General features: G+C 38.8%; 1 protein-coding gene across 1 annotated transcript; it reads right to left on the bottom strand.

Annotated features, from left to right (window-relative positions):
- Positions 1-916: 916 nt before the first annotated feature.
- On the bottom strand, positions 917-21,842 carry LOC147465465 (alpha-dioxygenase 1-like). Its single transcript, XM_086520328.1, has 10 exons — positions 21,632-21,842; positions 19,362-19,622; positions 18,950-19,129; positions 17,738-17,871; positions 17,395-17,611; positions 12,020-12,165; positions 5,739-5,969; positions 4,602-4,804; positions 1,955-2,198; positions 917-1,308 (listed from the first exon to the last, which is right to left on the bottom strand). The coding sequence occupies exons 1-10, from the start codon at positions 21,743-21,745 to the stop codon at positions 1,083-1,085; spliced, it is 1,956 nt and encodes a 651-aa protein (XP_086376454.1). The 5' UTR covers positions 21,746-21,842; the 3' UTR covers positions 917-1,082.

Here is a 21,842-nt window from a genome sequence, read left to right as displayed (position 1 = left end):
ACAATCCTGCTTTGTGAAGGCTGCGTACTCAATGCCAACATTGCTGCCAAGTTGTTGTCATATATTGACCTTCCTTTGATAAACCCGCGTGGATGAAACCCCCTTGTATTAATTTATTTTTTACCAAGAGGTGAGTGGAAATATATTGCATAACACCAAAAAATTTCACAAGAAATCCTGTATTCTTAATATTATCTATCACTCACAGTTGTGCGTTTGGCCCAAAAAGAAAAAAAAAAGGGTGGGACTACAAAGTATAGCTCAAAGACCGTTGTTGCTGTCTTCTTAAAAAAACATTGAAATGTCTAATGTTTGGGATAAGCATGCTTCGTGAAATTGTCCAAAGAATAATTTTTTCCATTTTATGGTTGTTTGTACTTATTATTACGACAAAAAACAAGCAAAATAGCGGGAGGAACTCCCAAAGCCAATGTAAATTTCCCATATAATTATATATCGCATGGCCTCTAGAAACAAATCTCCTAGCTTCATGTGATTGAGTTTTTAAGACCTTTTTTATGAAAGAAACTCCAAAAAAAATAAAACCACATTGAATCCCGCAATCCTCTCACAAATGACACACACTAGTATGATCGGCAGCTCCGTCGTCTCTCTCTTTTTCTTTGTCTGAGCGCATTGAGTGCTGGATACAGAGCACACCAACAAAGCTGGCCAGAGCAAGGAAAATATGCCATGTGTCAGGGGAAGGGAGCCGGAATCCCTCCTCCCATTATAGATAGTATAGATAACGACAACCATAGAGAGGTGCACCACTCTATGAACAATATCCACACATCCAAATATGATCAACAAGAGCATCACCCTAATTAATTATGGCGATATTTAACAAGTAAATGTAGTAATATCTATCATTTCAAACAGATTAAGATTGAAGAAACTTACAAGATTTTTCAAGCCATTCTTGATTAATACATTGCAAAACATTGAGTATATATGACCAACATAAAAACAAGTAATTATATAATTTAAAAAAATCTAAAGGGATAGCCAAACATTTTGTCATAGCTGTGATGGTAATTAAAGATTAGAAGACACCTAAAACTAGGAAAGATCATCTGATTTTATGGGATACGAAATAATAACGGTACAAGGTTTTTTGAGGGTGTATTTGCACTCCACACCGAGAACGCACTTATATTTGGATTAAGCCATTGGTCCGTAATCTCTTTATGGTGGCGAGCAAGCACATCCTTTAAGCTTTCAGTGTTGTTTACCCAATCTAGACCTTCTTTTGTGTACACCTCAGCATTGAAGTCCGATGTGAAAAAACGATCTCCTTCTAATCTCCTATTAATTTCCAAACAACAAAATGATTATTTAGCAAAAGTATAAATTCTTATTCTACTCAAATCACAGACTTATGTATGTTGAAAAAGCACATATTTATATGTGCTTATGAATGCATCAATGGGGATGTATGTCATATATATATATATATATATATATATATATATATATATATATATATATATATATATATATATATATATATATATATATATGTGTATGTATGTATGTATGTATATATGTGTGTATGTTTATATTTATTAATTTATTATGTTCATATAAGTGTGAGTATACACACACACACACAATGTGTGTGTGTGTGTTTATATTTATTAATTTATTATGTTCATCTAAGTGTGAGTATACACACACACACACACAATGTGTGTGTGTGTGTATGTATGTGCGTGTGCGTGTGTGTGTGTGTGTGTACACAATGGTGCTTCAAATTTGAATGGATTAGCTAGACACAAATGCATATCATCCATCCATATCTGCAAATGCATCCATAGCTAATAAACAAAGATTTGCATGACTACCATTTTTTTTGGGCATAGATAAAACTTTGAAATTTTTAAGTGCCACATCAATCAGTAATAAATATTATACGAATTATTATTTAAGAACTATGACATGTATTTTTTACCTTGAGGCCATGAGCAAAAATATATGAAAGGCAGTCTCACTAATTGCATAGCCCTTTATTTTCTTCTCTGCCATAAGCCCCACAAGAAGATCAAGTAGTTCAACATTGTTTCCATAAACTTCATGGAGGGTCGCAATTGCATCCGCATCATCTGTAAGATCCTTCCAACTTTTTATGGGCACCATAAGAAGTTTGCGTCTAAACTCATTGTACCTAGGAACATGTCTCTCTCTATCGCGATAAACTGCACAAATACAAGTTGATTATTAGAGTCTAACCCAAAACCCAATGCTTTCCTTTTTTAATACAAAAGAAAGCCTACGATAAAGATTCTGTAGTAGAAAAACTTTTCAAAATTGATATTGTTTAATCTACGTCTGTAAAAATATATTTGGTTGTCTTTAAGAGAAATAAAAATGGATAATAATTTCAAAATAGCAATATATGTGCATCCTTTATTGTAGTGAAACTCGAACAAAGACTACCACAATCCTTGTTTATCACTTTAATATACAAGGCCTTAAAAAAGATCAAACCATGAGATGGTACTTACTAGCTATACCCTTTGGAAATGGTTTTTTTTTTCGAAACTCACAATTGTGAGTGTGAATTGTATTTAACAAAACTAAGAGGAACAACACTAAAGTCCTATCATCATGGCAGTGGGCACACTGGGAGGTTGTCGCTCGACCGGTGGACCAGGGTGCCCTCAAAATTCTCGACCATGTTGTTCATGTTGAGGCTTTGTGTGCCAAGTTTGTGGTCTCAATTGCAAAATAGGATCAATCTTGGGCTATCATGACCAAGAATATGATGGACACAAAACTCTGCTCTAAACGTGGCTAGTGGAAACGGATAGAGGTGCACGATAAACTATTAGCCTCAAGGTGGTCTGGCTTGAGGCTGAGTGGCACTATGGGGAAGTTGGTGTTAAAGTGCAATAGATCAACACACGTACTACAATGGGGGAAGTAACCAGATACTTACAAAATTATGTCTCGCACTCTTCCCCTTGGCTGTCTAAAGTTGCTGCCATATATTTCTAACCCATATTGGAGAGAAATTGCCAAAAAGTTGAACAATAAAGGACTATAGTGGTTGATCCGCTTTTGGGACGAAAACAAAAAGTGTTGGAAGTCCTCTGACCAGCTGGCTATCGAGTTTCAACTCAATGGCACTTGGAGGCTACTTGTCAAGAGAGCTGTAGAAGGCTTGGACAATATTATGATGCCTATCTGGGAATCTAGTTTTGAGTGGGATGCTTGGAAATGGCCCATGAGTAGCCAATTCTTTAAACCTCATACGAAGGGCATTTACCAAGCATTAATGCATGAGGTTGATTGGTTCCCTCCGTCTGAACAAACATTGGAAGACACAATGGTGGGATGATCGACGGGTTGAGGTCACGAAGAACATGTAGAATCCACAATGGCCTCATTTGATGAAGGTATTTCTGTGGAAGATGCTTTGGGGGGCTTGGTCGATAGGCGTTAAGGTTCAAGCATGTGGTATCGGGTCCGATAGGTGCTCAAGGTTCACATTGGCTAGCGAAGACCTTGTCCACCTCTTCATGGAATGTCGGACGATTAGAGGCCAGGCAGGGAAGGTGTGCAAATGGATCCAAAGAACATGGAACATTGGGTTTTTCAAGAAGGATCTATGACAATTTCGAAGTCCACCAATTCTAATATGTACTCAAATTGTTAGATACTATTTTTTAGTAGCATTTGGAAGGCCTGAAACTACCAAGTTTTTGATAGCGACCTCTCACTAGCTAGCTTCTCAGAGATTGTACAAGGATAATATATGTGACAGGTAAAAGCCAAAGCTTTGATGATTGGATTAGGGAAATACTTGCTATCCGGACAAGTCTCGTTATGTAAAGGACCTAGCTCTTGGTGATTGTACTTCTAGCTAGCGTGGATGTGAGGCTCTGATCTAACCGTCTGTCTCTCAAGGTTTGGCATGAGCTTGATGTCAATTGTATAATTCTCGATGGCATTTCTAATACAATCACTCGCAATTGTGAGTTTTGCCAAAAAAACAAAGAAATAAAAAATAAAACTAAAAAAATTACAAATTCAAGTCATGCTCGTGAGAGCCATGACCCCTCCAGCAGCTATAGATACTATTGTATACTATAGTATAAAATTGTATCTATTCAGTCAACTGAATTTTATACTATAGTAACCACTTAATGTAAATCCATATTGTGTTTGAGCTTGAGTTAGCAAAAGTGTTTTGTGTTTTGATTACAAGAGTACACAACATTCATTGTCTTTACTAATAGAAGGTGAGCTCTGCATGCAAAGACATTCTAGAGTGCACAATCCCCCCCCCTCCCCTCTCCCTCTCTCTCCACACACACACACACACACACACACACACACGCAAAGAAAAACCCAAACACATGCATGCATGTGTGCACTCATCTAGAGTACAAAATTTCATCCTAGAACTTTGAATTACTATTCAAGAAATCAAGAAATTTTATCTTTGGTTTTGCATTGAGTGGATGCTAGAAATTTTACAATTCAATTAGAAGCATGTTTTGTGCTATTTTTTCCCTTGTGCACATTAACTTTTGTAAAAATATGCACTAACAAATTGTAGCAATTGTTTTGTAAGTGTACTTCGCGCTACTCACTTTCCAATGATGGTAGGTCCACAGGGTTTTCTCTATCTTTTGTATCAACATCTTGGGGTATCAGCTCTCTCATCCAGGTGGGATAATTCCAAAGTGTAAGAGCTCCAGAAGATTGATGGCCCATGGAGACGAGCAACGCATCAAATCCCACTTTTGCAAAAAGTTTCTCACCTTCAGCGTGTATAAGGTTAGCAATTGGGATCCTGCATGCATAAATAAGGGTAGCAACCAGGCTATAGTAAAAGTGTGTGAAAATATATTAATATTTAACCAATATGTAATTGTTTGGATATATCAATATAATCCACTCACCATTGTGAATTTTGCCCAAAAACAAAATGTGTGAAAATAATTTGCATTGTGTATAAACTAATACAAAGAATTTGTTTAAACTTTTTGATAATAGCCATCATGTTTAATCTGTCACTGTCTAGCAACTCATACTATGTGTTGGGTGTATATCCCGAGAGGGTTTTTTGTTTAGACATCTAAATAGCTATTGAATTATTTTTTTACAAAAGCCACAAAAGTGGCTATTTTTTTACAAGACTAGTGTTAAACTTTTTCATAATAGCCATTGTGTTTACTCTATCATTGCCATCCATGTTTGCCACTTCAGCGACCCCATGCCAAGAGCTATACATATATCTCACAGGAGCGGGGGTGCTAATCTCAATCCAATTAAAAATACTTGTACGAATACGCGATTACCTTGACATGGCATCTTTTTATGGACAATTTTATAAAATAGAGTGTGCAATATTTTTTTAATGTGGTTTATCTTATTAGGAATAACTTGTATGTCAAAAAAAAAAAAGGAAAGGGGGAGGAGGGGGGGGGGGGTGTTTTGGGATGTCAAAACCTTATTTTTTATTTTCTACCATGAATTTTAGACTTGTAAATATATTTGAGTCTCATAACAATAACCATAATCAAATCTTATTTAGTTTAATATTTCTACAATCTCTCATTTGTGTAACTATACTTCCATCCATATATCTATCCATTTTAGGGCTCTTTGGAAATTTTTAAATAGTCCACTTATACCATGTGGGTTTATCATGGACATGATGTTTTTTTTAATTTCTTTTATTATTCTATCTCGTCATTAAATGTAGCAAGGATAAAATCACTTACTCGCTTTCCATTTGAGGAACTTTTGTTGCTTTGCTTGCTGTCTTCTTGATGTTTCTCAAAGTGATAGAGTCAGGCAAAAGAGAGTGCATTCGATAGACACCAACAAAGTCTTCTGTAAGAGAATAGGGTACTCCATGGTTTTGAGGTTTTGGCATGCCCACATATCCGCTAAGCAATTGTGAGCCTGTATGACCAAACAAATCTTTGAACTTCTTTCCAAGGATTCCATACCTGCAAAACGGATGTTCAATAATGAGCATTCTTGATTATTCTTGCCTACACATACATTTAAATGAGAGTCTAAGAATACATTCCACTCAAAAACATTTTTCCTAATCAAAGAGAATAAGGCAAACATGAAATTCTTCCGATTTTATGTCAAAATTTGAAGCTTTTTTCGGTTACACTAAAACTTGTGAAAATTTCCCAATTTTCTTCAAGGCAAGCTCAAAATCTAACCGGGATTTCAGGATTTCAACCAATTAAAATACATAGGACCTGGGGTTTTTTCTAACACTGATCGTAATATGACATCTTTACGTCATGTTAACAATGTAAACTTGTTGGATTCATTAGCGATGATATATTTAGAAGTCTTTTTGATGCATAATTTACGCAAGCCTGTAGTTTGCAAAGATTTTAAGTTCCACTCCAAATAAAAACGTTTTTCATGATTATTTATAAACCCAAATTTGTTTTAATGCTATGCTATTTTTAAATATTTTAAGTAATTTGAGTTTTATACCACTACAACATGTTTCTTGGGGTATGTCATGGTATGTTACTATTTGTTGTGAGAATGACACAGTTTTCTACTTGCTCTTGAGAACCGATAAGAGCAAAAATGGCCATCTATGTGCTTTCTCTCACAATTATGAGTTTTGCAAATAAAAAATAAAAAATTTATGTGATATTATTGTTGTGTTTTTATTTTTTATGTAACCTAATAGATGATTCGCTATCAAATCAGCTCTACTACTGGCTCCGTTTTAAGAAAAACCCAATAGTTTGGAGATACCCTTATCAGATTCCCTTCCCCCCACCCGGCATGCCCTCTACTGTCTACTACAGGAGGACATCACGCCTTTCCCAACAACCTCCGCCTGCAGCCTCGCCCACAACCATCTAGCAAGAGAACGCAGCTGGCTTGCGCACCAACTATTTAGCGCCAACATTGGGTGTAATCTGAGGTAGCATAGTCGCTGGTCAGGCTCACAAGGCATGTCGTGAATAGGAGGCGCGCAGTTGTGTGTGCCCAATTAGACATGTGGCTTGTAGTGTGCCTTCTTCCAAGCAGCCTCTCCTCAACTCCTGTGCGCCTTCTGCAACAGACGAGAGAGAGAGAGAGAGAGAGAGAGAGAGAGAGAGAGAGAGAGAGAGGCATACATCCATAATTATCACAAGGACCCTTTCCATCATCCTTTCTCCATATCTCCTTACAAGGATCTCACAAGATTCTTGAATTGTTTCGTTTTCCAAACGTGTAAGACCTACCCTAGTACATGCTTCGCTTTGTTATTCTATTCATTACCAAGATGCTTCCATATGCTCTTCTTTTCTCTAGGGTCTGAGGGAACTCAACGTTCTTTTTACCCTTACAAAAACAAGAAGCTGGTGTTGAACCCACACCCACACACGCTAAACCATCTCGGAACTTCCTTGGTAACCACTACACGAACGACACACTGTTGCTATGTTTGGCAACACTTTGTATTAAAAAAAGTTGCTAGTCTACCTCTACCATGCAGGCACTACGCATCCCTTCTCACCTGCTCAATCCCCTTTTTGTCTCCTTGTCGCCTCGTTCGACACCTGCTCATGCTCCGACCTACACCTACTCACAAATATTCTAGGGAAAATTACCAAAATACCCCTCCAATTTGTGGAAATTCCCAAAATACCCCTCAAATTTCAAAATTTCTTAAAATACCCTTGTATCTATTTTGGTTGGATTGTTCAAGATTTTTCAATCTTTATTCCTTTTTTATAAATGAGATCCGTTTTGCACGTTTAGCATGTAATTTTCCACAAATTACCATGAAAAAAAAAGGCAATTATGTCTAAAGGTAATGAAGCAATTCATTTCCAAAGCCTACATAATCAACTCAAATTCTGGATTTAGCATCTCGTATTGATAAGCAATGAGTCTTCTTATGAAAAGCTACAAAAGTTTTATCTTTGGAGAAATTTAATTTCACAACCAAGGGTATTTTCGGAATTTTGGAAAATTTGAAGGGCATTTTGGGAATATTGGGGGTGTTTTGAGAATTTCTGAAATTTGAGGGGTATTTTGGGAATTTCCACAAATTTGGTAATTTTCCCAATATTCTACTTGCAGCGTCATCCGACAGTTACCATTTTTTGCTTCACTGCTACTTCGCTGGTATCTCTCATTATTCCCCCTCTTCACCCCAGCTGGTACCCCCTACCTACTACTACAACTACTACTACATGCTTATAATTCTGCATACTACTCCTAAATTTACTCAATAAAAAATGCCCAAGATTCCTCTTGATTGCCTTGCATAAGCTCCCCACACACACCCTGTTCCTGCACGCGCGCACACCCATTTTGCCTTCGCCATCTCTTCAACTCCCTCTTGTGCTGGTTGCGCTGCAAACCAGAGCAAACTTGTTCTGAGAACGCCTCTTCATCGTGCTCCACTCCGCCTGGGAGCAAGCCGTTACTCACCAAGTTCTTCCTCATAAGGCCTGCTGCACCTGCACCTACCAAATTCCATCAAAGATCCCTATCATCTCCTTATTGTGACCATCTCCAGCACACTCCACTCTTGCAAAAGCCAGAGAGAGACAGATTTTGCGCATCCGCAAATTGGCCACCCCTCTGTGAGAGAGAGAGAGAGAGAGAGAGAGAGAGAGAGAGAGAGAGAGAATCATGCCCATGTCGCCATCATCACCCCGCCCTGCTGCGAGGTATGCCTTACCTACCTCTGCATGGGCCTGCTCCCTCCCCTGCCTCGAATCCGCCTTCCTATAGCATTGTCTCCCTCCTGCAGGCCCGTCACAAACAAGACAGAGTTCGTCTGCCCTCCTCCACTCCTTACCATCATCGCCTCCACAAGGTTTTGTTGCAGACGAGAGAGAGAGAGAGAGAGAGAGAGAGAGAGAGAAAAAGAGAGAGCGAGGCGCATTGGCATGCAAAGAACTGCAGGCGACTGACCGACCTGTCTTTGCTTCTCTCCTCCATCTGTCGTGCTAGCTTTCGATATTGCTCCAATGCTCTCCTTGCGTACACACTCACGCCTCTACCAACTCCTTTCATCACTCTTGCTCGTTGATTACTGACACGAGCACAACTCATGGGATCAACGGCAGGGGCAAGATCAGCCGTTGATCGCATGCCCAGTTAAATAAAAAAACAGCGTTCCTTGTTGCACGTCCGCCCCTTCGAACCCACGACCTCCCGTTCCGCACCTCACAGCCTTGACCACCTACCCTATCGCGTGTTGCTGACAACTATGCGACTTTGCGCAATGAAAAGCCTGCCCCCCCCTTGTTGCGTCGATCCGACGGCCCAAATCACGCGCTCGGCCATCCACTCGCCCCTGCCGTTGATCCCGTGAGTTGGACCCCGTGTTATTTATAAAGGAGGATCACTCTTCCCGAAACCATATCTTTGAAGATACCCTTTAAAAAAGTCCCAAAAAATCGCTGAGTAGACCTACTACATGCTTATATTGCCACATTAATAAGATACTACTACTTCGACTGCGACACCGCCACCAACGCTGCCATGTGGATGAAATCACTAATTGACACCTCCCTAGGGAGGTGGGGGTGGTGTGTGTGTGTAGCAGATAGGCCCATGCACTCTTGGAATCTCTCTCTCTCTCTCTAGCCCTACAGCCTCCCTTCAGTATGTATACAGTTTATCACGTTAAATAATATTTATCGTCTCTCACCCGATGGTGTTTATGGATTTTAATTTTAAATCTACAGCAAAGTGACAGGTAAAGGAAACCGGGGGAGGCAAGGCGACATGCAGACGGGACAACAAGAGCAAAGGAGGGGAGGCAGTAGGCTCTCTCATCTTTCCTAGTGGTCATGAGGGCTTATTATCCCTGCTTGCTCTCTCTCTCTCTCTCTCTCTCTCTCTCTCTCTCTCTATATATATATATATATATATATATATATATATATATGTGTGTGTGTGTGTGTGTGTGTGTGTGTGTGTGTGTGTGTGTGTGTGTGTGCACACGCACGCACGCGTACACACATGCTAGGGCCCAATTTCTCTTTCATTGGATTTGCAAGCAAATTGTTCCCTTGACTCAAGATGCTAGTACCAACTACTATTATTCATCGTGCATGCATGTCCCCCCTCCCCCATCTACATTTCATGCCATGATGACACCATATGAATCCCATGCCTTTCCCTATGCGGGGCATAGAGTCATTCAACCTACTCTTTGAGGAGTAGAGACGTATTTCTATTGGCCTACCATGAAAGTGGATATACAAGAGTATGTTTCAAAATATGCGGTATGCCAAAAGACTAAGTATGATAGAGAGAAGCAACCTCGATTACTCGAGCCATTGCCAATCTCTAATTCATCATGGGAGAGTATATACATGGATTTTATCTTTGGATTACCCAAGTCTACATACAGAGGCTTATAGGTATACAATAATAAGGCAAACTTTGCATTTTACAATGTAGAATTTGCTTCACTACAAACTAACAATTCTCAAGAAAATAAACCTCTTGTGAAGAATTCTTTGAAATGGGTAGCATTTTGAAGGGGCAATTGCAGATTTTTGGGCATACAGGACCTGTCACATGTACATGCCCAAAGCAAACCTCAGTCAACAAATCCCCCCCCCCCAATCCGGCTCCCTCAAAACAAAGGGCGGAAAATTAAAGAGCGGGCTTTCTTGGGCATGCTTGCTTTGACCTACAATCATTTCTTAGTAGCATGATGTTCTTCTTGGTAGTTGTGATGATTAAGAGAAGCCCCCATGACCATAGACGCCTTTGCATGGCAATCAAGATGGGTGCTCCTACACTCGATGGAAGTTGATAGGATTAGTGGTTGAGGACTTAGGTGTGGGTGTAAAGGGTGGGGAAAGTTAAAGGGGTGATCATGATCAGCACAAAGAAGGCAGATGCCGGGGGGACCTGGGGAGGTCGAAGGTAGAGTTCCATGAGAAGCATTGCAACACATGAAGGTTGGCTATGTTTGAGGGCGCATGCAGAGCAATGAACGTCATTAAAGAGTTGGGTGTTGAGAGCAAGTGTAAATATGGGGAAAATTACCAAAATACCCTTTTAATTTGTGGAAATTCCCAAAATATCCCTCAAATTTAAAAAATTCTCGAAATACCCTTGCATCTATTTTGGTTGGATTGATTCTTTTTTGACAATGAGATCCGTTTTTGAGTGCTTAGCATGGAATTTGTCACAAATTACCTCGCAAAAAAGGCAACTATGCCTAAAAATAATGAAGCGATTCAACTCCAAGGCCTACGTAACCAACTCAAATTCTAGTTTTAGCATCTTGTGTGATAGACAATTAGTTTTATTATGAAAAGCTATACAACTTTTTATTTTTGGAGAAATTTACTCTCACAACCAGGGGTATTTTCAAAATTTTGGAAAATTTGAAGGGCATTTGGGGAATTTATGACAAAATATTGGGGGTATTTTGAGAATTTCCACAAATTAGAGGGGTATTTTGGTAATTAGCCCTAAAATATAATAGTTTCCCTCAAATCAAGGCCAACCTAGGTTGTTAGTAGGAGCTTCACAAGCCGCCCTTCAAGAAGTTAGCGCTCAGTTCAAGGAGTGAGCAATAAGTAGGAGCACCATGCCAGAAATGGCCGAGTGGAGAGAGTGGCTGAAGTGGAGAAGATGGGGAAGAAAATATTGTGGCTGCATGCATGCTTTAGAACTACTGTACCATTATATAATGTGAAGGTTTTTTTTTTTTTTTGAAATGCTCATTTGAGCTAATTAATCAAAGGTACATTTAAGGGTCATCTCAGATGTGTCAAATAATTTTGACGCGGGTAGAGTTTCTCCTTGCATTGCATTATGTAGGTAGAGTTTCCTTGCACTATATAGGTAGTGATTTATTTATTTTAAAGCCATTGAAAAATATAAAAGCCATTTCCTCTCAATGTATAATATGCCCTCCCCTCTCTTTTTTCTCCACATATGTATAGTTAAACCATCATATATGAGTGCAAGTGTGTTCACACACACACACACAACACAAAAATATATAGAGAGAGGGAGCCTTTTGTATCAAAGAACTCACCAATTAGCTCGTAATCCTGCATAAAGAGTGTCCATCTTTAGTAGCTCAACCGTCCAGTCAATCGTATGAACTTTTGCTATCACAGCTGCTACCACCAATCGAGCATGACGATATAGTTGCTCATCAGAGTAATTTGGATGACTAGACTGAAATATTATTGCATGCATTAGTAACAGTGTCATGACGCGTGTTAATTATCATGTACCTTCACATATTTAGTCCCCCAAAGTATGCAATCATTGTAATAAACGAGCCGATTTTTTTTTTTCAAAATCTCTACAATTCTACATAGCCTACTACACTATTTGCATAAAATATCTACAATTTCATTGGAAACTCTACAAAGCCTACTGAACTATTGCAAAGCATACCATACAGTACTCCTTTTACTAAAGTATATGGCTCCTAATCCAAAAATAGGGCATGCATTATTTTGATATATGTTTTTTGAAAGGTCCCCCATTGGTTTCCTTCTCAAGATGTCATTCAGATTTCACCACACTGCTTGATTGGAAAGCTTGGAAGTGGCCTGGTGAAAGACTATTCAACACACCCAAGACTAAAACTATCTATGAAAATCTTTGCTCTATGGAGGGGTGGATTGAACACCTCAAAAGGATTTGGTCCAAAAAGTGGATAGCAAACAAATGGAGACAAGTACTTGGGAACATCTGGAGGGCCAAGTGTGAAGAGAGGGACAAAGTCTTTCTCTAGAGACTTTTGCTTGATTTCATCCTAACCAGAGATAAAGCCAAAGCTAGAGGTCTTGCCAAAGGTACCTATGTTAGGTGCAAGCACCCGAAAAAATCCCTCTCACACCTGTTCTGGGGATGTCCAAAAATCAGAGACTTCACAGGCTCAATATGCAGGAAGGTGTATACTCATTTGGGAACCCCCTTCTTTAGGTGCGACCTTGCTATGGGCTCCAGGTTCATTGATGGTTTGGATATTCTGACTTATGTGTGCATTGTAAGAGCTACTGTATTGAGAGATATCTGGCAGTCCAAAAATGCGCTACTGTTTCAAGGGAAGTGTGAAATCCTAGTCGCAAATGTTGTTCTGGAAAGGTTCTCATGGAATTTACATTGTAGTAAGAATTGCAAGCTAAGTAAGGAAGGCTAGGCGGGATTGTCGTTCCCTCTTATGTATTTTTTTGGAGCATATGCCAGGGCTCTTTGTAACTTTCTAAATTTTAAGCAATTCAAGCTCAAGTGCACACTCTACAAAAGAAAAATTTGGCATTCGGGTCCAATCTCAACTTTTGAATGTTGCATTTGAAGCTTGGGTCTCTAAAGGATTGGTGTTTTTCCACATTGGGGCCTCACACAGGGGTGAGAGTCCTTGACAAGAAAAAGTTTTAGTGGGTCATGGACAAAATTAGGAGCAAGCTGAAAAGATGGGAATCATGCTTCTTCCCTTACATAGGAGAGTAAAGGTAGTTGATTGGATCACGATCCCTTACTTGTCCTTATTCTCCCCCTATCCCAAAGATGTCCAAATGCAATTGGAAAGAGCTCTTGAAACATGTGAAATGCTTCTTATGGAAAAGAAAAGGGGAGAGGGGGGGGGGGGGGGGGGGGGGGGGGGGGGGGTGGTGGTGGTGGTTGTTCCAAAGCTATGACATTGTGCCAATGGAAGTAGGTTGCTAGACCCAAGAAACAGGGTGAAACTAGAATAATATACTCAAAAATCCATGCAAAGGCCCAATGTACCAAACATGAAACTACGAGGCATTATTGGCGAGCTTGTGTGCAAGTGTGCCAAAGCATCAAAATCACTTCAATGGGGTAAGAGAACTAGATACTTGGAGAACTTTATCGCCCATTGGTCTCCCTAGCTTTTGAAGATTGGAGGTGTTTCAGTAAATCTCTTTTGGAAATGAATAACCATCAAACTCAACATCAAAGGAAAATGCACTTAACAAAGTTCTAGGATAGAAGCAACCTAAACTAAATAAAGCATTGACAGGCCTAGGGTAAGACGGGTCAGGCCAAGGGCAACAGGCCAAGGGCAACAGGCCAAGGGCAAGGACACACATGCGGTACAAGGGGGCAAGTCAAGGGCCTATATTTTGCATGGTGAGGTGGAAAGTTGCATGTGCTAGTCTTGAGTCCCTCATATTGGTATCAGAGTTCTCTCTCTCTCTCTCTGAAATTAGGGGCACGTGAAGAATCTCTTGCATGAAGGAAGGAGTGAGTTCAAATTGTGTAGAATCACATGGAGTCGGCTACAAACTAGTTTGGGTTGCCAATGGTCCTATTTTTTGTCTCTTGGTCACTTGCAAACGAGCACCACATGGAAATGTGCTATCTTCTCTTCCTCCTTCGGCTTTGCATAGTCAACTCTATTTAGCACATGTTCTTAGTCACAAGGGTACAAAATTGTCTAGGAACTTATGGAGTTCGGTTTAACTACTATGAAGCAAGGTTTATGAGGGTCCCTCACTCATGTCGATGAGTGTTTACAGTTACCTCCATAAACAAGTACATCTTGTACTTGATGGATGCCATTATATTGGACATCCTTTTATGACACATATTCCACATGTGGATAATGTGAGTCTCTAGGACTGGCATTGGTGCTTGTTATTCCAATTATATTTCGCAATAGAGTTCATAGGTGGTGGTCATATCCGTGTATTAGACCATTTTGAGTACATCTTATCAAGAACAATTTCAATGGAAAAAAATTGTGAGATATCAGAGAGGATATCATGTAACACTTGTGAAGCTTACAAGTATTGTTTAACAACATTCACATATGGTTGTTTGTGCGTATAGCAAGGCTATATATTGTTATTGATAATGTTTCATTGTTTGTGCTTAGATGTGATTTATATTTGACATTCTATTATGGTTCAAACGTGTTAGAATGCTAGCAAGTGATGGAAGTAGCAAGTATTTAGTTTCCTTTCATATAACTATTTACCTTTCTCCATCATGTGTGCTATGAGCATCACATCTGCCATGTAAGAAATGGCAATTACAGTCATGAAAATGCAGGTTCGGATTAGTTTTTGCTAGATACATGCACACTAGGTGTTATGGGCCCTAGTGTTGTTCAGCAAAGGCAGATTGGGAGTGACCTGCAAAGTCATGAAATTGATAGCTTATAAATAACTCCACACACTATTTGCAATATCTCTATGAGATTCATTGTGGATTTTCAAATCACCATTAGAGTTCATGGCTCGGTTTAGGTGTTTGTTGTAGATAAGTGACTAAACTTTATACAATTTATTCATAGCATATACAATCTCTCAAGTTAACCAAGTTGGTGATTCACAACATTGTTCATTAATCAGTAATGTTGCAAGGAATTGTGAACCACATTTACCAATCATTTTTGGAAGATTGTATGTAAATGCTTGGTAAACACAACTCCGTATTGTAAGTTATCCATAGGTGGAGAGGTAGTTTACAAGTGTAAATCTTGTGCTAAAGGATATGCTAAGCATGTACGTTTGCACAAAGCAATCCAATTGAAAAGTTTATCTCCCTAGTTGGAGTTTGCTTACTATAAGGCAAAGCATGTTGCGACTAGGTTTAGTTCCTTCATGTTTCAATCAGGTTTTGAACCTCAATCACTAGTTATGGTGAACAAACCAAGGACTTAATCTTTGTTAATGAGTTATGTCAACATGTCACTTTCATGTAAAATTGAGAAGAGGTATGCTTTTAGACACCTCTTAGTTGTGACAACTCATTTGAAGTACTCAAGTGAGTTATAAACCGAGTCTACACGCTATTCTGGGTATAAGCCAGTTACATAAATGGTTGCAATGGGAAAACAACATGAAAAATCAAGATGTTTTTCTTGGTTACATTGAGCCTCCTACTGAATCGTGTATTGATCAAATGGATAACTGAATCTGTGAGGGATGTCATTGGGGAAAACATGAGTGTTCTTATGAGAACATGAGTATTCTTATAAAGATATCACCACTTTTTTTTAAGGATGAAAATGCTTCTCCAAGGGGGGAGTAATGTCAGGCGTAGGGTAAGATGGGTTGAACCAAGGGCCAGGACACACATGTGGTACAAGGGGCCTATATTTAGTAGGCCAAGGGTCTATATATGCCTCGGTTGGGTGGAGAGTTGCATGTGCTAGTCCTGATCTCTCATAAGCAGACTAGTTGGCTACCCACTTTGACATCAATAGAATGAAAGCCTATGATTTCCAAAGTGTTAAATGTTGTGGCGACTATCTATGAGGCCAAATCCAATTAAAGAGTCTGGCATTGACCCCTAAAAAGAAAATTTGATGTACCCAAAACAAAGGGAACTTATATCAAACTTTATGACAAAACAAATATGTTCTTCCCACTAGCTTAAAAGACAATGGAGATTGTAGTGGCTTTAGACAAAGTGGCTAGTAGTTACAAGTACATATGAGATCCTACATGGCCTACATAATAAAAATCATATGGAAGGTGATGTGGGGGGGCTTTACCAATGGGGAACAAAGTAAAATCCATAGTAATAGGCAGTAAACTATGTGTAGAATTTCAAGGAGCAATCAAAGACCCCTCCATCTATTCAAAGACTATCTGGCCACAGTAGGTCTCATGGGTATAACTTGTATATGGGTGCAAAATACTTGAAATATCTGCCTTTTAAAGAATTATTTGATTCTAAGAGCCTAGAGGAAAGGTGCTCAACAACCAAGCCGTTTTGGTATGCACATAGACTACCTGCTTCTACTATTCCAACAAACTTGGAAATAAAGAAACTTTCAAGTTCTTAATAGAAACCTCACGATGGACAAATTTTGAAGAAATTATTAAGGAAATCAATTAGTGGATACTTTTTATAGGAAAACACAAAATCTCCAAAGACTAGAAGAAAGCACTACTTGATGTCAATTACTCAAAAAGCACTAAATTTGATCTTTTAGATACTAGCCATATCCCAACTAACTTGGCTCTATATGCATCTTTTTGCACATTTGGGATCCTCAAGGCACTGGCTTTGCTTGAGGCTTAATGTACATTCTTTCCTAAGTTAATACAACACTGCCACTCAAAATTATGAGTATGAAAATAAAAAAGATGTCATTTGGTGTGCATTTTGAGAAACATAATTAGTTAAAAAATGCTTTCCACTAGGTAATGACAATATTTCTAATATAAACCATCAACTTGTACCTCACATTGTTCGTGGAAGTCATTGAACTAACTTAAAATAACCTTTTTCACTTGCAATTTTGGATGACAAGAGCAACTTGATAGCTAGTGATGAATATGTCAGTGCAACGAAAAGGAAAAATTTGATACTCTTTTTCTTTTTGTGACAATTAAGAGAGATTATAAGAAAAAGATAATCCTTAGGGTACCAATTATTGTTTAGAAGAATTTTTAAAATTAGAGCACATACCTTGATCTTATCACAAATAGCATTGTGTTCTTTGATAAACAATACTTGCAACAAGGAGACACCAGCCCAACTATTACGGATGTCACCAGAGATGGGCAATCCATCTTCAGTGTTAATTTGCAATAGTCCATTATCTCCTAAAATCAATTTTCCCTCTTTGAAAGCACGAACCTTGGCCAACGTTTTGGAATTGTTTCCATAAATGACACTTCCATCCCTGCATCACATTGAGAAATCAGAAAAGATGATGATCTCATGCTCCCCATGTATTTGGAGAACACAAAATTTCTATCATCAAGAGAAAAAAGACACAATGTATGTCCTCAATGAAGAATTATCTTACCACCAAGGCGTTCTTATATTTTTGTGTCCAATTTGTATGTCGTAGTTATTAATAGAGTATTGTTTTGTAGGATGAAACTTGTAAGATTTCAATGGGCATCCGGAACTTATGGAAGAAGGAGCCACTAGCTCAACCTATTTAAAAGGAAGAAGTTAGCCAACGATAAAATATTCTCTTTTGTGTCAATAACTAATTTGAAGATATACACAGCCAATAAGAAGACTATCTTGTAACTTATGGCTTTGTAGATACATCAAGCATTCAAGCACTTTGAAACAAGGTACTCTTGTTCTTATAGCTATCAAAATTGAGCAATCTATATATACTACGCATAGGAAAAGAGATCCAACATCCTTGAATACCAATGTTTTGCATCTTTTCACTACAAAAATTCACATGACAACCAATTGATTACCAAGATTAGGGCATCTTTAGTATCTATATATAGTGAATCCTTTAATTATGAATATCTATATAGTGAGTCATATCATTACCAAGATAGAATTTTGGGAAATGTTTAGCTAACAATAGTAAAATATTAAGGAGATACACCTCACTCTATAAGTAGTTTCTAAGTTTTCTTGTGAAATGTGGGTTTTGTAGAACTCAAACAATTGCGGGAATCGTGAGTTCAATGGGAATTTAACATGGCTATAAAGAATCATTATAAACTCACCTCTTTGTTTGTGAACTAATTTTTTTTTCTTTCTTGACATACAAAACAAAAAAAAAAGAAATCAGTTTGAAAGCACAAATATTATTTTGTCTGCTGTATTGTAAATAGTGACAAGGCAAGTCACTTGGTTGGGAAGTTGTGTAGCTAGTCTAACATACATGAAGTCAAGTCAATAACAAAGGTAGACTCTTCATAAATTCAAAAGCCACAAGGGTAAAAGCATACTAACGTGACACGCTTTTTGTGATAGTTCGCATATTCAAGTTAGCATGTCTAAAAAAACTTGGGTTCACAGTAAAATTTTCACAAATAATATCAAAATTTGTTGAAGTTTGTACATATGGATTCCTTGTTTTAGGAGCTTTTTATTGATATATCACACGTCATAGATCTTAGAGATCTAGATCTTGTAATTGTACTAGTTAGCATATGTCAAAATTGTGCTAAGTAGCATTGTCCGCCGAGACAACAAAAATCATCACACGTTAACATGCTTTCATCCACAAGCTAGCCTTTAATCTTGAAATATTTATTACCTGTGGTAAATTCATATCCTCTTCGTGGTCAACCCAATCATGGATCATAAATTGAATCCAAGCTGCAGCAAGCATATTGAATTGTGTGCCATTATCCACAAGTGTCTTCCTTGCTAAGAGCTTTGTTGCCACCAAGGTTGGATGAGGATCGTTTAGACTTGAATTCTTTGCTTTCTTATTCTACAAAAAAGAAGACCTCATCAATAACCCTACCGAAAGCTTATATTGTAACCAATTAAATTCTTATCAATAAAACTTTCTAGCAGTTTAGATTATACTATTAAAAATGATCCATGAGTGAAATAAATAGAGCAACAAGCATCTATGTTTCTAGCCAATACTTCCATTTGGATTGAGGAGTACTCTTACATAACCATTGAATTTCCAAAATTTGAGCACATCGGAAACTTACATCATAGTTGGGGGAAGGTGAAATGTTGCGACCAAAAAATGATCCTTGCTCACCAGCATCAGAATTGAAGGGGTCGTTGAACTCACCATTGGCAGTGCGATAAGGAATCTCTGATGGATTGAAACGGATACTTATAGGGGCTTGGCCCACATTGATCAAACTGTACCGTTGATGTAGACCTCGCCTAACCTCCAAGTATGCAAGTCCCAAAAACACTGGTAGATGATACCAAGGATAATGTTGATCTACCATGTGGATCACCTTGACACAAACAATTATAATAAGGGTATGCTCAAGCAATTAGACATTGGGGAATTACACATCAAAACACTTTTGAAAGATCATCCGCAATGACATGGTCATTACCTTCATACAATGAGTCCTTAAAGAGGCATATCTAGCATGTCCCCCTCTCAATTGTTGTCCTTGTATAAAGCTAGAGGGTGTTATATGTTTGACCTTGATTATATGGAAACATGGATAATGGTAGGGTGGGAATGAGGGCACATATGGAGTCATTTCATTGGGAAAGGAGGAGGTGTCTTGTGCTACACATGAAGTAGTATGCATGAACACATAACATGGAGTCGACTAGCCATATGAATTAGGATTTTAATCGCCGTTGTCTTGAGAGTTATGTGTTTTTGTGGTACACTTTTTGCATACATGTGTGCTCAATAGGCTTTATCATTTTGACAAGCAATGGCATGTATTTACAATTAAAAGATAGGTTTCTTTAATTCTATTTTAGAAAAAAATCAACACTATAAACAGTCTTCCAATTGCTAATGGGAGTTAGATTACAAGTGTATTATTTTGCAAATCATTACTTTTCAAACTATTATCCAGATCTCCTAGCTCAATCCCTCAAAGCTAAAATGCCTTAAGAAAGATGTATTTCATGTACTTGTGGTTAAATTTAGAGCATCACTGCCTCCATGGTAAGAGCGAATTCCCTTGATTTTAAGAATCTTTAATTTTAAAGAGCATCTCCTAGTGCCCCCGTGATCAGTAGCTGCTCGAGAATTATCACGATTCCTTCCTTGTAGGTCATCCTACAAGCTTCGTTTATATCTAATGCTTCACCTCAATCCTCATGCCACCTAATAATGCATACTAAGGCATAATCAATAGAGATGCTTATAGAATTCTTGAGTAGCTAATCGTCCACCTTAGTGCCATGGAGTATAAAGTGAATCAGTACAAGAAAATATAATATGATCATGCTAGTTTATAGTCTAGAACCCGTTGAAGTCTAGGGTCGGGGGAAACAGATCTACACCCTCCATCCCCTCTACATTATTTTGCAGAACCTAGCTTTGCAGCCCTTCAACATGCAAAATGATTTTTTCTTTGTCCAATGACAGCATGGAAGGTCAACAGCGAGAATCTCATTCAACGAGCTACACCTCAAGGCATAGAATTTGCAGAGGGTGCATGCAATCAATGAGCGACAAATCAACAACGGAAATGCGCTCAATCTCACCACGGCTTGCACAATCGCTGTCACCTGCCATGTGGTGCATGTATATTAGCCTCCACTCCCCTGAATTTGGACAATCGATAATGGTCGCCTATTGACCATTCCCGCAATCAAGGCTCCCAGCCTCCAACGCTCGCCCATGATTAATAGGAATGGTCACTAGGCGACCATTTCCTACACCATAAAAAACAAGCAATTATAAGTAGTTGGTGACCTCTTGTGTAGTGTATGGATTTAGAAGGTTTGGAAGGGCCAGTGCATATTTGAGAAACATTCCCAAGGACCTCATATATAGGGTAGAAGAGCCAGTTTAGAGGCGGTGAAAATGCACGCGCAATTGGCAGAGCTATACTCCACCATTTTGAGCGTGGAGGTGTGCAAATGAAAGAGCTTGGCGTCGACAAGCTCCAACAAAAATGGCAGCATGAAGGGAGCTCCACAGGCGAAGATCAACCAAGAATACGAAATCGCGTGTGAAAAAACAAGGGTCCAATGACGAAGCCGTCAAGGGGGGAGTTTAGGGACGAAGACGACAGCAAGGCTTGAACCTTCAATCGAATGTCATAGATCCGTTCTCAGCCACGCTAATCACAGAGAAACTGGCGCGCTGGTGTCTCTGAAGGGGATAAATTACGTTTTATTATTTGGGGGTCGACGGGTTCCTAAATAGGACCCGTCTTTTTACTCGCTCCTCTACCTTAGATGTGTACTCTTGAAACTCAAGACGTAAACGTTCTATTTCTGACGAGCAAATATGATAAGAGTATGAGAGAGGGCGAGAGTATACGAGAAAGAGAAACTTGTCGATAAGCGTCATTTTGGAGAAGAGAGGTGGAAGCTCCGGCTTCAGCCACTCCATGAAAGCCGCGTTAAAGCTTAGCAGAGTCTGCAATAGCCCCATCTCTGATCTGCGTTCCTAATAGAGAGGGAACCGAGAAAGAGAGGGAGAGATGTCACTTGCGACGATACTGCGCAGGCTACAATATATAGCTTGCTAT

Source organism: Adiantum capillus-veneris, chromosome 1, assembly GCF_014529385.1.
Source record: "Adiantum capillus-veneris isolate H3 chromosome 1, ASM1452938v2, whole genome shotgun sequence".
NCBI classification, from domain to species: Eukaryota; Viridiplantae; Streptophyta; class Polypodiopsida; order Polypodiales; family Pteridaceae; genus Adiantum; species Adiantum capillus-veneris.
The sequence above is the reverse complement of the archived record's forward strand: the minus strand, read 5'-3'. Positions and strand labels throughout refer to the sequence as shown.